The sequence below is a fragment of the Gasterosteus aculeatus genome, chromosome 21 (assembly GCF_964276395.1).
Source record: "Gasterosteus aculeatus chromosome 21, fGasAcu3.hap1.1, whole genome shotgun sequence".
Lineage (NCBI taxonomy): Eukaryota > Metazoa > Chordata > Actinopteri > Perciformes > Gasterosteidae > Gasterosteus > Gasterosteus aculeatus.
The window spans coordinates 20186639-20202276 of NC_135708.1; the positions used below are offsets into that span (position 1 = coordinate 20186639).

General features: G+C 46.9%; 2 protein-coding genes across 3 annotated transcripts; both read left to right on the forward strand.

The window, feature by feature from the left end:
• The first annotated feature begins 3875 nt into the window (after positions 1–3875).
• Positions 3876–5360, forward strand: LOC144390112 (caspase recruitment domain-containing protein 8-like). Its single transcript, XM_078096214.1, has one exon. It carries the CDS (start codon positions 3912–3914, stop codon positions 5217–5219), a length of 1308 nt encoding a protein of 435 aa, XP_077952340.1. The 5' UTR covers positions 3876–3911; the 3' UTR covers positions 5220–5360.
• A 1193-nt stretch (positions 5361–6553) lies between these two features.
• ezh2 (enhancer of zeste 2 polycomb repressive complex 2 subunit) lies at positions 6554–15346 on the forward strand. 2 transcript variants are annotated; one of them, XM_040166894.2, is made up of 19 exons: positions 6554–7440; positions 8529–8652; positions 9039–9167; positions 9256–9375; positions 9490–9610; positions 9695–9874; positions 10487–10592; positions 10910–11073; positions 11156–11253; positions 11329–11617; positions 11694–11860; positions 11955–12090; positions 12166–12291; positions 12391–12569; positions 12692–12787; positions 12934–13015; positions 13106–13186; positions 13272–13356; positions 13667–15346. In XM_040166894.2, exons 2-19 carry the CDS (start codon positions 8536–8538, stop codon positions 13725–13727), a joined length of 2337 nt encoding a protein of 778 aa, XP_040022828.2. In that variant the 5' UTR covers positions 6554–7440; positions 8529–8535; the 3' UTR covers positions 13728–15346. The 2 variants fall into 2 exon arrangements, with proteins under 2 accessions (XP_040022828.2, XP_040022829.2); XM_040166895.2 differs by having other exon boundaries at positions 11697–11860.
• The last annotated feature ends 292 nt before the right edge of the window (positions 15347–15638 follow it).

The window sequence follows — 15638 nt, forward strand, 5'->3', positions numbered from 1 at the left end:
CATTTAAGACACCCCGTGATGTCTTCATTATTACCATCGTTTTGTCTTTCTTCAATGAAGGCTGAAACAGTGGCTTGTTGCAAAGTATTTATTCATTTTCATCATATGTGTGTAGTCAGATGTTTTCAAGCTTAACATGTCCACTTTGTCATAGTGAAATATGAGTTAATATAAAAAAATTTCAAAACATTTTCACTGTCACCTTGCTAACTGAATCATATTTGAACTGAAGGTCCAACATGTGCTCATTAAATGCTAAAATTAGCAAAAAATTCCCACCCTGTGGTTGTCCACCCTGATGCACCTAAGACCTTGAGGCCACAACTCACTGCCGCGGCTTCAGCAGTGGAGGTTTTGAAAATACACCACTCTGGTTCAATGTTCCCTACCTCCACAGGAATTCCCAGGAATTCCCACGTTCCCAGTTCACCCTCACTACACGCTTGGGTTTACCGGGTCTGTCCCGAGTCTTCCCCCACCCTCTGACCCAGCTCACAACCAGATGGTAATCAGTTGACAGCTCTGCCCCTCTCTTTACCCAAGGGTTAGGGTTAGACGATACGATTACAAAATCGATCATTGATCGTTGGCCTATGGTATGATAGGCCAACGATCAATGGCCAACGATCTATGGTAATGATAAGCCTTCTGTATTTGAGTGCAAATCTATAGCATTTTACCGCAAAACAGCACATCCACATTGGCGCCTTGTAGATGGTTGATGGTCGAAACATTCTCCTTCCGACCAAACATTCAGCAATCGCCACGAGTTGTTGCAACCGTGAACAGCACAATATGGCCCGGAGCCGTGTAACACCATCCATAGTTTACTTTTTCTGCACGCTAACCAAAGATCGTAAAAGACGCTAACTCGCTAACCGGAAGTGCTTGGTGGACACAACCGGAAGTCGTTGGCAGAGTGAAAGGCCAATGGCGGCCCGCCTATTTCACTCAGGAAACTTGTCTATAAACCACGGCAGTGGGTCGAGATTTACAAGTGAGTGTTGTACTTCCTGGCTGAGAGCAAAACGCACAAGCGGTTGTTCGCGTGGCCGGAAAACAAGTGGCTGGGTCAAAATGATCATGTACTACTTCATGTTTTACTTTTAAAGGCTTCCAAATGATTTATCCAGTTAGTCTCAAACAAAAATTAACATTCCACAGATGCTGACTTCAGCTGACCGAATTGGAGAAGCAGTTTCTGTTCTTCACGCACCTTCTCTGACCTCTTGATCGTTTCTCTGAAGCGGTTTGAAGGCTGAACTCAACTCACAAAACGCACAAGCGGTTATTCGCGTGGCCGGAAAACAAGTGGCTGGGTCAAAATGATCATGTAAAGGTATTTTTCCTTTTCATTGTCCCGTGTCTAATAAAGTAATAATGTACAAGAGGCAGTAATTTATCGTCAATGATGTCACAGTTCATGGGTGGAGTTGGAGGGTTAAGAAAGAGTGAAACTAGTCGCCGTACGTGTGTCTGTTGCTGCTGTAGCAGGTGATCTCTCTCTTGCATCGTGTAGTTATTACACGGGGTGCCACATGCACGTCCGCAGGGGCCCACCAGAGGGCGCCCAGGTGACACCCGGTCATGTTCGTACTGATCACACGTCCCGTTGCGTTCCCCCCTGCTGATCTCCACTTGCTCATCCAAAGCCCCCCAAGCAACGAAATGCAGCAAATCAACCAAACACTCGAGCGCCCTGAAAACACCCCAAACAGGAACATACCAGGTGAGTCATACTATTAATATGAAAATAAAGAAGAGAACAAAAAACATGAAGACGTCCCGTAAATGCAAATGCAGAGCGCCGCTTAAAATATTGATACCTAGTCGTTCAGCCAGTGACTGATCCTTAAGAACTAGAACGAGAAAGGGTAGCAAGTCCTTTCACAGCGGCGTCTATGACCTTGACGAGCAGAATCCAGCAGCCGTCTCAGCCGAGAATGGCTCGGCGTAAATAAAAGTCAGATAGGGGCACGAAGGATGCCGCTAAAAGGTTGTTTGAATAAATCAAAAACTGGCTCAGGCCGTAGTTGTACGTTTAGCGAGGGTCTGCAACGTAGTCCAACTCTCACAACATCACTTGGCCTCCCTTGCAGCTCGTTCAACACTTCCCCTGCTTGGTCACATCCCTCAATGCCCCTTCTAACCAGATGCACTTTAACACAAAGGTTTGCCCCCCTCAAAGGGTGCAGCTGATATCTCTGGTTCCTCTGGATCAAAGTCCCTATTTCAATGCAGGTAGATAGAGAGTCCAGAGTCTGCCTGAGGAAGGAGAGGCGAGTGTTTTTTTACAGTCTCTAGGTCTCGGTTTGGCAAAGGCTTATCTTCGCAAAGTTAGAAGTTACTTTAAAAGGTTTGAACTCTGATACTGCGAGATATTTATTGTGGGTCGCGAGTGCAGGATCCGGAGCGAAGGCTGCGTAAGCGTGCTCGTGTGTGGTGTAGAGTCGCGTCGATGAGAAGTAATGATCCGACGAGGAGGCCTGGGAGACAGCAGGCTATAATTCGTGTCAGGTGCGGGTAGTGAGAGCACTCCTCTTGGTCGCCCCGCCCAGCCTGAAAACACAGCAGCGCCAGCCAGCACCCAGGATCAAAATATACAACACTAAATAAAGGCCCAAAATATCATAATCAACACACAAATAGGAATGATATAAGAATATTTAATAGAGCTGGCGGGAGTAAGAACTAAAACGTGGTACCTTGGTCGCGAAACCTAAACAAGTACTGACGGAGTACTTCACTGTGGTATTACTGTATTTCTACTAAAGTAAAACCTCTGAGAACTTCTTACACCGCCGCTCTTAAATGTGCTTCAAATCAAATATGCCTATTAATATATATTTCTAATAGTTGTTATTTATTTCCTGGTAGGCGTCGGAGACCTTTCTGTGACCCGAGTTCATTTCCTGTCAGCCTTGTGTTCTGTTTCAGTTCTAAAGAATATATTTTTACATTTACCTTCAATCTATCATGTTTGTATTATTATTATTATGTGTATATGTTCATATTGACTTAATATAATTGATGTTTATCAGACGCTGATGGAACAATTCTGACACGTCTTGTTACTTGATTGAAAGTATTAATACAACAAATTAATGTCCATCTAAGAATATATTGTTAGTATTAAAATAAATGTAGTAAAAGTAGAAAGAAATATTCAAGTACAATTATGAAGAACTTGAGTAAAGTTACATTCCACCACTGTTTATTATAGAGGAGGAGAATGTAAAATATTACATTGATCACCAGCGATGGATTTACATTCTTGTGATTCTACTTCAGGGACCAGAGCAGGAGAAACAGCCAGAGTGGAGTTCAAACACCATTTCAACACTTTCGTAAGAGACTTCAAAACCAGAGAAGCGACCTGCTGACTTCCTGTCGCCTTCCTGAGCGCCACCAGGATGGCGTCCCCCGAGGAACGCCGAGGACCGGAGAGAGACGGCTCGTGCTTCAGCAGGGCGGCCAGAGCCCTCCGGAGAGCCCTGATCTGCAGATGTAGTTACGCCAAACCTGCCCCCACCCTTACACCCTCCTCTACCCCTTCCCTCTCCACTGCCCCCTCCGAGGCAGATTCAGAGGCAGATTCAGAGGGGTCTAATTCCTTTATAACCGGTGCCTCTGCCAATCCCCCTGGCCGGTCTTATACTCAAAAGGACTATACACATTATTCTCCCACAAAACAGTTTTCGCGTCAAACAAATCGTAAAAGTTCCGGCACAGAGAAAAGAACGAAAACAGATTCCGCTCTGCCTTCTTCTGTCATCTCATACAAGCCATCACCTCCAACGATCACGACATACTTCCCAGGAGCCGGTCAGAAGAGGGCGGAGCCTGTTTCACACCTTCCGAACAGATCAGAACATGACGTGGACCCTGACTGCTCTCAGTCCCTCATCCCGATGGTCGAAGGCCCCCCACCTGCACGATGCCGCTCCGCGCTCGCCAGGGACTCGCCCGCTGCCGATGGGTTTGAGTCTTCCCCCACACAGCACGAGAGGGAGCCGGGAGGAGACGCCGACGTTCTGACGGAAACGGCCGCTTCCTTTGCAGCCGCGAGCCACTCGGTCACCGGCGCCTCACCGGCGGCGGGTCAGCAGGAGTTCACGCCCGACATCACGGCCGATGAGGACGACGAGACCTTCAGGTTGCGGTGCTCCGGTCCGGGTCTGTACCTGTGCAGCGTGACCGGCCTGGTGTTCCACATGGGGGGCGATGGGGGGGAAGTGGTTTACAGGATCGTCCCCTGGGACTGGAGGCTGCTGGACCACCATCACAAGAAGCCCGCGGGACCCTTGTTCAACATCGAATGCGAGCAGCGGTCCGTGCTCGGCCTTCACCTCCCTCACTGCGAGATCCAGAGTGGCGGGGGGGGCGACTTCCTGTCGGTGGCCCATGTGGAAGACGAGGGCGTGGAGTTCCTCCGCCCGAGGGAGGTGACGGAGACTCACGTTGTGGTGGACGTCTCGGGGCTTTCTGCTTTCGGTAATGTCAAGGACGTGGACTCGCCCCCCCAGCCGGTCCGAGCGCTGGTTCTGCTCTTCTATCAGCCCCCAAAGGACCCGGAGCCCGAGTCCCTCCTCAACGTGTTGATGCTGCCGAGTAACGTGGTGCTGCAAAAGGTGCTGCGTGACAGGACGAGGCTGGTCGGGCCTGAGTCCTACATAGAGACGACCTCGCAATGCAAACTGCACCTGGACCGGGAGTACGTCCTCTCCACCAGTCCCCAGGACGACCGGGTCATAGTTCAGCCCACCAAGGCCGAGTTTCACTGCAACTACGACAACAACTACGTCCCGTCCTTCCAGGTGACCCTGGAGACGAGGCTGAAACACATTAAGCTGTTTCTGAAAGAAAGCGACGGCTCCCTCAGCGTTTGGGAAAGACGAGTCGGCCTCTCCACCGTCAGTGCGTCGTGCAGGCCGAGCGCTCTGGACCTCGTCCACAGCCAGATGCTGCTGGAGGTACGGAGCAACCTCATTAAGAGGATCTCTGGACCTGTGCTCAAGAGTCTGCTGGACCGACTGTTGGAGGAGAAGGTGATCACTGACGACGAGAGGGAGGCAGCGGAGGCGAAGCCGAACAAGAGCGACAGAGCTCGCTTCGTCATCGACACCGTGAGGAATAAGGGCGAAGAAGCCAGTTTGGAGATGATCGAGTTCCTCAAGGAAGTCGACCCGTACCTCTGTGAAGACCTGCGGTTGTCGTGAAGCCGTTCCTCTGCCGGCCGAAAGGACTTCCTGTTTACTGTTGATGCTTCTCACAATCTCACATTTAGTAGTTGAGATAATGGGGTCTTTTGTAGTTTTCCCTGATTTGTCGCTTATCGATTCGTACGGCCTTTTACCCAGAAGTCCATCACAGCGCTCCATCTTGGAGGAGATCCCAATTCCTAAAATGGACCCTGAAGAATGTTAAGGGTTCGGAAATCCAAATTTAAGAATCAATAAGTATTTAATAACTAAACAAAGTGAAAAAGAATCCAGTTACAAAGTGAAATACAATGCAAACAGTAAAATATTTCGCGAAATAGAGAATTCTCTGAGCAAGTGACTTATCAAATCGGCTGCAGGAGAATTCTAACAGACCTTTCCCCGCTTTGGTCCTTTGAAAACTCCTGATGTGTCTTCTTGGGTGCGTTTGCATGTCATTGGCTTCTCCTTCAACACAATTCTTTAATAACCTTTTACATTTATCTTCATCATGTTTTAGGGCAATTTTAGTCCTGACACTTTACAACTTTAAAAGAGCTGCTGTCCTCTCACTTCTTACTCATCTCTTCATCTCCTCCCATCCAATCTTCTGTGAGCAAGGAGGTGAGGAAAGGAAATTAAGGAAGCACAAAATCTGGAAATGAGAAAGACCCGTGGTGATACAACCCGTCTCAATGGCTCCAACATAAATGGGGGACCAAACGTTTATGTTGGAGTAATAAATAACCAAGTTTACTTAAAGAGTGCATATACTAAACTAAACAAACATGGAGTCTGTAATCAGTGAGTTGCTACTCATAATAATTTAAATATGTATGGATTTAGCTGTTTATCTGCTGATCGGCTTTGTTTTCTTTTTTCTGTCCTTCTCCCTATTATTGTCCTACTCCTCTACATAAGTAAAGAAAAGATAGAATAATAAAAAAGAATGATTGAATAATCAAATCACTACTTTAAATCAACAGACATACAATACAATATAATTAGTAGCACATTGATATATTGGTTAACATAAGTAAAAGACAATAGTGATATATATATATATATATATATATATATATATATATATATATATATATATATATATATATATATATATATAAGCTATGTGAATAGATATTTTCTGTCCAATTTCTTATTTTATTTTTGGGGTTTTTCTTATACTTGACACCCAAACAGCTATTTGTATATACTACAAATGAATAAATAGCTGTTTGGGTATCAAGTATAAGAATATATATATATATAGAATTTACTTTACTTTTTAAACAAAATAAAAGAACCCAAATTTTTGGACTTCCAATTACCATGAACGCACCACGCGTAGAAGGGGCGTGGCTTAATAAACCCATCAACCCATGCTGTCTGTTGACCAGGAACCTCGTTCATTCAGCAAGTTGGCTTGTTTTTTTGTTTTGTTTTTTAAAGTAAAATTACTCATACATCATATGCTATCTGAAATTGAGACGATGTGCCTTTACATTCCTAGTAACTACTATTGTCTGTTTCTATTAAACATCCTTAGCTCACCAATGTAAGCATGACAGTTGGCACTGGTTAATAATTAAATATTAAACATTAATCTGGTTGTCTTTTATTTTTACTGTCGCTACCACCAAGCTTTTTTATGTTTCGATTTGTACACAAGAGAGAACAAAGAACCTGTCCACATGGTTTTATTACATGCCTTGACGGCACGTCCTCATTGGCTGGCACGTTTATCCACTCGACCAATCGCGTCACATGACACTGAGGAGCCCCAACATCGGCTCCACCGATTGGTCCAAAGCGTTTGGCGCCTCTTGAATCTGCTTCAGCCTTAGTGGGCGGCGAATGCGAGACGGTGAGCAGTTTGAACCGTGGCTGTGCCGACGCGGAAACATTGAAATTTGACAATTTGTCGGGTGGAATTTGAACTGTTGTGTTCTCCATCCACAAACACGGTGCATTTTGTGACAACGCCGGTTCAAAAGCGGCGGGTAACGGCAGGTTTTCGGTCTGTTCGCCGACTCTGGGGACGTGAAAAGCCGGTGTCGCGCAAAGTGATCCGCTCCCTCCTCAACGAGCTAGCTGCTAGCTAGCTGCCGAGCTAACCTCAGAGCTAGCAATAGCCAGCTAATCCCCCCCCCACCCACCCGCACAACACAAAGGACGACTTTGCCCGGTGTTTGCCAATCCCGAATAACTTCGACGGATGAGGACTGATCCTCCCGTGAAGGTAAGAAGCGCTGTCAGTGGCCGCTGCTTTAAAATCATATTTACCAGCTTTTTATGACACGATAAACTCATTTTGATGGGATACAAACTTGGCACGACGTCAGACAAGCTATTGTTAGCTTAGAGCTCTGCTTGTTGTTAGCATCTCACCCCGTGAGGATCGATGGAGTCTTTATTGTGATTGGACAGCATGATAAGTGCGATTAAAAGACACAAACAAAATAACTTCAACATGCTCAGCCATAAACACAGGTTCTAAAATAACATTTGTGTCAGAATAAAAGTTTTTTTCTTTTACTGTTTCACTTTTTATTTAATTTTTTTTACAGGCCATATTAACATTTCATTTAAACAAAACACTAAATCACAATGACAGTACAAAAGTAAAGCTAGCAACAAACCAAATAGAAAAATAATATTTATTTCCCTAGAATTATGCATTATTGCAATAAAATATTATTTCATTACAATCCTGTAGTTTTAACCATTGTGATACATATTTAATGTAAGGTTTTGTTGGGTTGTACGTGATGATTTAGGACTTTCTTACAAAGACTTCTACCTCAAGTGTGAAGTTGGATGATGAGATGTGAACATGGGAGTGATTGAAACTTCACATGTTGTCAGCTTCAATGTGTTTGTCACACCTTTTAAAGCTATTTCATTTAGTCCATCATCACCTCCGGAAATGACAATGTCCTTTTATTATTATTTTTATGATCATTTGCCCGATATACATCTACATTTTTATTTGCAAACATGGCTGCTTTTCTTCGGACCTTCACGGCCGACACGTGTAAACTTGTGTGAGAGCTGGATGGACAGATGTCTGTAATCTACAAAGGAACACATTCATTTCCCGCTGCGCTTCCCCCAGTTGACGACAGATTTGCCAAAAGGAACGAGGACAATCGGGTCACGCTCTTTAACGGCTTCCTACTTTTTAGATTTCTTTCATTCTATTTCCATAAAGAAAAATCTTTCTTTTGTTCAGCCTCACAATCCAAGTCCCGGAGAAGTGTCCCAAAGGATTAAAAATGCCTCAGCGTTGTAGAAACCTTCATCCGCCTCCCGGTTTCCGTTTTACAGGTCGATCATGGTGCTGACAGGGAAGCGCTCGGAGAAAGGTCCGGCCTGCTGGAAGAGGAGGGTGAAGTCTGAGTACATGAGGCTGCGACAGCTCAAGCGCTTCCGACGGGCCGACGAGGTCAAGGTTCGTCCGCACACAACACGGCGAGACCTTCACGCCACACTGATGCACACCGGAGCCGTAGTCAAACCGGACCTGTGGCCGAGGACACGAGCTCACCTGTAGCACTCAGATATATTACAGTGGTATAAAACATAACAGAACTTCTCAGCAGCCTGCATTAGATAAAAGTCCTTTTGTGTAGTATTACACATCTGGATGGCATCTGTCACATTCAGAAGCCTCGTTCTGTCCATCAATAATCAAATGTCCACTGAAACCTGGCAGTAAAATGGATTTTGTCAGTCCGAGCGTCGTTCTTTGGCGGCTGTCAAAATGGCGCCACGTTGTGGCTGACTCGTCTCTGGTTCCTTCTCCTTCCTCTGAATGTATTTTCTCTCTCTGTCCAGAGCATGTTCAACACCAACCGTCAGAAAATCGTGGACAGAACTGACATTCTGAACCAGGAGTGGAAGACGAGGCGAATCCAGCCGGTTCACGTCATGACGTCCGTCGGCTCCTTGAGAGGCACGCGAGAGGTCGGTGGATGAGCGCCCGAGGAAAGGTCTCCGTCGGGGGAAGCTGTAGAAAAGGTTCTGACAGCGCAGGTTTTTCCTCTCTGCGCAGTGCACGGTGGACAGCGGCTTCTCCGAGTTCCCCCGGCAGGTCATCCCCCTGAAGACTCTCAACGCCGTGGCCTCGGTGCCCGTCATGTACTCCTGGTCGCCGCTGCAGCAGAACTTCATGGTGGGAACGAGGGGCCGCAGGGAGCCTGGCACGTATTGCTGTGCTGTAGCATGTAGCATGTAGCATGCTGTATTTATTCAGGCTCAATGTGTAATGTGTGTTTTTTGGCATCAGGTGGAGGATGAGACGGTGCTCCATAACATCCCCTACATGGGAGACGAGATCCTGGACCAGGACGGCACTTTCATAGAAGAGCTCATCAAGAACTACGACGGCAAAGTCCACGGAGACAGAGGTGAGGGCCCGTGCGTCACGCAGGGGTCAAAGGTCAAACAAAACATCCCGTTATAAATGCGCATCCGCGTGTCGTGTTTGCCAGAGTGCGGCTTCATCAACGACGAGATCTTCGTGGAGTTGGTGAGCTCCCTGTCGCAGTACAGCGACAACGAGGACGAGGAGGAGGACGAAGAGCAGGACTTTAAGGTGGAGAAGATGGAGGTGTGCGACGGGAAGGAGCATCCGGAGGAGCCGCGCAGGGACGGCATCGTCAACCATGAGAGTGAGTCCGTCTGTGAGGTCATCTGGGTCACGAGAACGTATAAGCATATATATATATATATATATATGTGTGTGTGTGACATGGTGTTATTTCTAAAGCACTGTTGATGCTAGCGTGTGCTAAGTGATCGCGTGTAACAAACATAATGAAGCTCTAACTGGAAGCCCCCACCTGTAAGTCGACTGAAAGAGGCCCACACAAACACACAGACACTATTTGTTTTTCCATTGCGGTTTGTTTGTACTTGTTTAGTGGAGAAGAAAAAGAGAAACAAAGTCACGTTATTTGTACTTCTCACATAATATTTTACTATTAGTGGGATTCCAGTGCGATCAAAACCTTTCCGATAATTTCGGGGTGCTGTAATGTCCTTTTTTGGTGGTGTTGGTGCTTTTTTTAGAAGCAGCATTTTAACAGCTGTCCGTGTGCTCGTACCACTTCATAACACAACGAGGGCAAAGAGATTATGAGCCCGATGTCTCAGGCAGCAGGAATTCCTCTTTGGCACTAACATTTGAGGAAGAACCGGTTTTGAAATGGTGAAACTAAGAGAACGTGAAGAGGAAGTGAGTTGTGTCCCCTGATGTGTGTGTGTGTGTGTGTCGTCTACAGGCCGAACCAGCAATGACGGCACCAAGAAGTTTCCCTCTGACAAGATCTTTGAGGCCATCTCCTCCATGTTCCCTGACAAGGGCTCCACGGAGGAGCTCAAAGAGAAGTTAGTGGGTTTAGTCTGGTAACCATGACGATTAGAGTCATACATCTTAATGTTAAACAGTCAATTTGTTTTTGAGAAAGTCGGACTAATGTACACGCAGTATATTGGTGTGTATATATATATATATATATATATATATATATATAAACGGATAGTTTATAGATAAGAGTTAAGCTAAATCTGTGAAGCTAAGTGAGTCTTGTTATTCGCTCAATGGTCTGAAAGAGTCGCTTGTGGTCAAACGGCGAGCGGACGCCTCAGTCAGGCGTTTGCTTCATCGAGTTCATGACTACAGGCATCGGTTTCCCCTCCGTCAGGTACAAGGAGCTGACGGAGCAGCAGCTGCCCGGCGCGCTGCCGCCCGAGTGCACGCCCAACATCGACGGGCCGAACGCCCGCTCGGTGCAGCGCGAGCAGAGCCTGCACTCGTTCCACACGCTGTTCTGCCGGCGCTGCTTCAAGTACGACTGCTTCCTGCACCGTGAGTCGCGGCTCGTGTTCCGTCAGCAGCGCCTTGAACCGCGTTGTCTGTGGCGTTTAACGCTCCTCCTCGTGTCCTTAAGCTTTCCACGCGACGCCAAACACCTACAAGCGCAAGAACTTGGAGAACCTGGTGGACAGCAAACCCTGCGGCGTGGACTGCTACATGTACCTGGTTCAGGTGAGTCCTCGTTCTTTCAGCGCGCGGCGGTCTGAAGAACATCCCTGTGTATTTAAGTTTACCGTGATCGGTCAGGGTGGGATGGCGAGCGAGTACCCGGCGGGCGCCGCAGCTGCGGCGGAGCGAACCAAGACGCCCTCCAAGCGCCCGGCGGGGCGTCGCCGCGGGCGACTGGCTAACAGCCGACCCGGCACGCCCTCCGTTTCCTCGGAGACCAAAGACACGGACAGCGAGCGCGAGGGCAGCAAAGACGGCGAGCGGGACGACGACGACGACGACGAGGAAGACAAGGACGACCGGCGGGACGAAGACAAAGAAGACGAAGACAAGAAGGACGATAACAACAGCAGCAGCAGCAGCTCAGGTGCAGTTTCTCTCCTCTCGCTCGCAGCGACGGTTCTTTTTAGTCCACGGTTATTAAAGCGTGCTCGTGCCGCCAGAAGGCAACTCGCGCTGTCAGACGCCGGTGAAGATGAAGCTGATCGGCGAGGCCGAGGCGGTGGAGTGGAGCGGCGCCGAGGCATCGCTCTTCCGCGTCCTCATCGGGACGTACTATGACAACTTCTGCGCCATCGCGCGGCTCATCGGCACCAAGACCTGCCGACAGGTGAGCGTCGTGCCGGCAGCTTCGCTGGGCTCTGCGGCTCAGAACGTCACGCTCGCTAATAATCGCTCGTTTATTCTTCTCACTTCTCCCGCAGGTTTACGAGTTCAGGGTCAAGGAGTCGAGCATCATCGCGCGGGCCCCCGCCGAAGACGAGGACACGCCCCCGAGAAAGAAGAAGAGGAAACACCGACTGTGGGCCACTCACTGCAGGAAGATCCAGCTGAAGAAAGGTCAGAGGTCATCCGGGAGAAGAATTGGGGTTGAGAAAATGTGTCGGAGTCACTCACCTCTTCCCGCTCTTCCAGATGGCTCGTCCAATCACGTGTACAATTACCAGCCATGTGACCACCCGCGGCAGCCCTGCGACTCCTCGTGTCCCTGCGTCACCGCGCAGAACTTCTGCGAGAAGTTCTGCCAGTGCAGCTCAGAGTGTGAGCGCGCACACACAGACACACACACACACACACACAGCGCTTTACTCCCCCGGGGACTGAACCCTGCCCACCCCCCACCCCCCTCCTGCCCACCAGGTCAGAACCGGTTCCCGGGGTGTCGGTGCAAGGCTCAGTGCAACACCAAGCAGTGTCCTTGCTACCTGGCGGTGAGGGAGTGCGACCCCGACCTCTGCCTGACCTGCGGCGCCGGGGACAACTGGGACAGCAAGAACGTGTCCTGCAAGAACTGCTCCATCCAGAGAGGCGCCAAGAAGGTTTCCACTCGTCTATGAACCGAACGCATAGATTGACGTCTGTTCTCAGACGCTCTTATTTTGAAAACCCAGTATTGGAGTTTTAGTATTTTGACGCCAGATGTTCTCCCTCGTTCTCTCAGCATCTGCTGCTGGCGCCGTCGGACGTGGCCGGCTGGGGGATCTTCATCAAAGAGCCGGTGCAGAAGAACGAGTTCATCTCCGAGTACTGCGGAGAGGTGGGACCTCGCTTCTCGCGTCACGTGTAGTAAAAGCTGACAATCTGACTTATATAATAATTAATATATATAAATATCAACTGCTTCCCATCAGAAAATAAAAGGTTTTATTTAAGTGTTTAAAAATGTGGACCTCGTGGTTGCAGATTATCTCTCAGGACGAAGCCGACCGCCGAGGGAAAGTCTACGACAAATATATGTGCAGCTTCCTCTTCAACCTCAACAACGGTACGAAACGCACACACACACACACACACACAGTAACAGTCCGGTTGTCCTTGTTGTTGAGAAAGCTTTCCGCACGTCTTTCCCTCGCAGACTTCGTGGTCGACGCCACGAGGAAAGGCAACAAGATCCGCTTCGCCAACCACTCCGTGAACCCCAACTGCTACGCCAAAGGTGGGCGGGGGAGGGGGAGGAGCTTGGATGTCCGCGGGTGGTGTTGGCGGCCTCGCTGAGTCTCCCTCTGTTCTCTCCTCTGCAGTGATGATGGTGAACGGGGATCACCGGATAGGAATCTTCGCCAAGAGAGCCATCCAGACGGGGGAGGAGCTCTTCTTCGACTACAGGCGAGTCTTCGTCTTCTGCCGCCGCGACGCCTTTCATTGCGTTTAGAAAAACTCTTCACACTTTTTCATTGGAAGGAAGATGTAAACGATTCTGTCTCCATATTTTAGGTTTCAAGGGTTCGGATAAAAATGGATATAAGATGAATACAAAAAGTTATTTTAGTGGTTGAATTATATTGTCAATGTTTTTCCTAAAACATGCTAAGCTAACAACGTGTTGGTCCGATGCTAAGCTAACAACGTGTTGGTCCGATGCTAAGCTAACGACGTGTTGGTCCGATGCTAAGCTAACAACGTGTTGGTGCTGCAGGTACAGCCAGGCGGACGCTCTGAAGTACGTGGGCATCGAGCGAGAGCTGGAGCTCGCCTGACCCGGACCTCCACCGCCGGACTCGACGACAACCGCCAACGCACTCAACACACACGCACACACGCACGCACACACACACTCCTTTACTTCAGGAAATCCAGACGACTCGTCAAAAACGCTAGAAAGCTTCAAGGAAACTGGGAATCTTTGAAGCCGAATTTTGATGCTGTTTTTTCTGGTTTCTTTAACCACCTTTTTGTCTACTTTTATATTTCGTTTTTTTCTTGTCACGATTGTCTTCTGATCTGGATTCTTTTTCACTCTTATAGAAACTGAATATTCTTGTTTCGTACTGTTGTTCGTACAAAGTAATACAAATATCAATTTTTTTTAGGGAGGGATGAGACTTGAAACTATTTATTTAGTTTGTCGGTTTGGACAATTTTTAAAAAACAATTCAGTGCTGAAAATCAAATGTTTACTTCTGTGCGTCAACAGTCCAAAACTAAAAAATATTCACTTCACAATTATAACAATGAGAGAAACAGCAGTTTTTCCTTTTATCGTTGATAATCAAATACTAACTTTTATTTTGTTGGACTTGTGCCTTCAGGGCCTCTAGAACATCCGTCACTACGTGACCGTACGTGCACCAGCAGTCTGTCGCCAGGTGTGTGTATGTGTGTGTGTGTGTGTGTGTGTGTCTGTCTGTCTGTGGTGTTCCGGTTGTGTGTCGTTGCTTCAGGTGCTAAATGTGAAAAAACAACCAGGACTACTTACAGGAAGCAGATCAACAAGCTGCTTTTTTCTTTTTCTAAACAAACTCAACCAAAACTGCCTGCATTTCATTTTCCTTACATTTAACTTGTAGGGATTTATTTAATCCTCCAAGAACCAAATCTATTTAGGCCAAAAAACTCATTGAATCCATATTAATTCAATTAATTTAGTGAACATTATATTAACACAACTCTCATCCATTCTCGTTTATTTAACAAGCTAATTGTTAAATATGGGTTAGAGATATTCTGGTGATGTGGATTAAAAGCTGCTGATCACAGGAGCGAAAGAATGAATGAATATGTTCTTAATACTTAGTTTCTTCTCCTTGAAAAAGCCTTTTTTTAATATTAACGTACCAACAATCACACCTTTGACTTTCTTCTTCTGGTGCTCGGCCTTTCATAAAGACAAACCAGCCTGCCGACGTTTAATCTTAAGCCTGGGCTTTATTAGGCTCCATAGCAACGTCTCGTGGTGCTTCTCTTTGGGAGACTTTTGGAAAAACTCAGGTGGTTTTTTGGATTGACATTTCTGACAAATCAGGTGAAAGGTTTGGGATCAGACTGATCGATCCCCGAAGCTGCTTTCATTCTTCTGGAGTTTGGGTTCATTAAACCAGCAACTTCAAACGTTTTCTGATTAGACGATTGAGTAACAAAATATTACAAAGACACACCTGGATTGTTTACGTCTCCAAACGTCAATTTGTGTTGAAAAAAAGATTTGAAAAAGACTAATTCTCAAAGCATAAAATCACTTACTATTAAAATCTGAACTACAGCTGGACTTTTCTTCTTGAACAAGGAGCACTTCCTCCTCTGACACAGGTGCTGATTTTTGTAAAGTTTACAGGGATTTTGCTGTTCAAAGTGAAGCAAATTAAAATATTGTAAATTGTTTCTTGGTTTTATTTCAAGCGTCTGGAGCAACTTTATTCATCGCACTGGACCGCTGCTGTGAACATTTCGGTTGACTAATAGAATATTCTGCTTAAACGTGCTCAACGGCTACTTTTTTGAAAAAATACCAAGAGTTTAATTCAACTTAAATGTCATATTCTGTGTCTTACAAGTTATCAAATTCAAAGTCCCATTAAAAAATGAATACGGCCTTTAACACCAGCCAGATTAAGAACAGGCAATGTTACAAAAACTGTCATAAGTTGATTATTACGTCGATCAATGAAAAG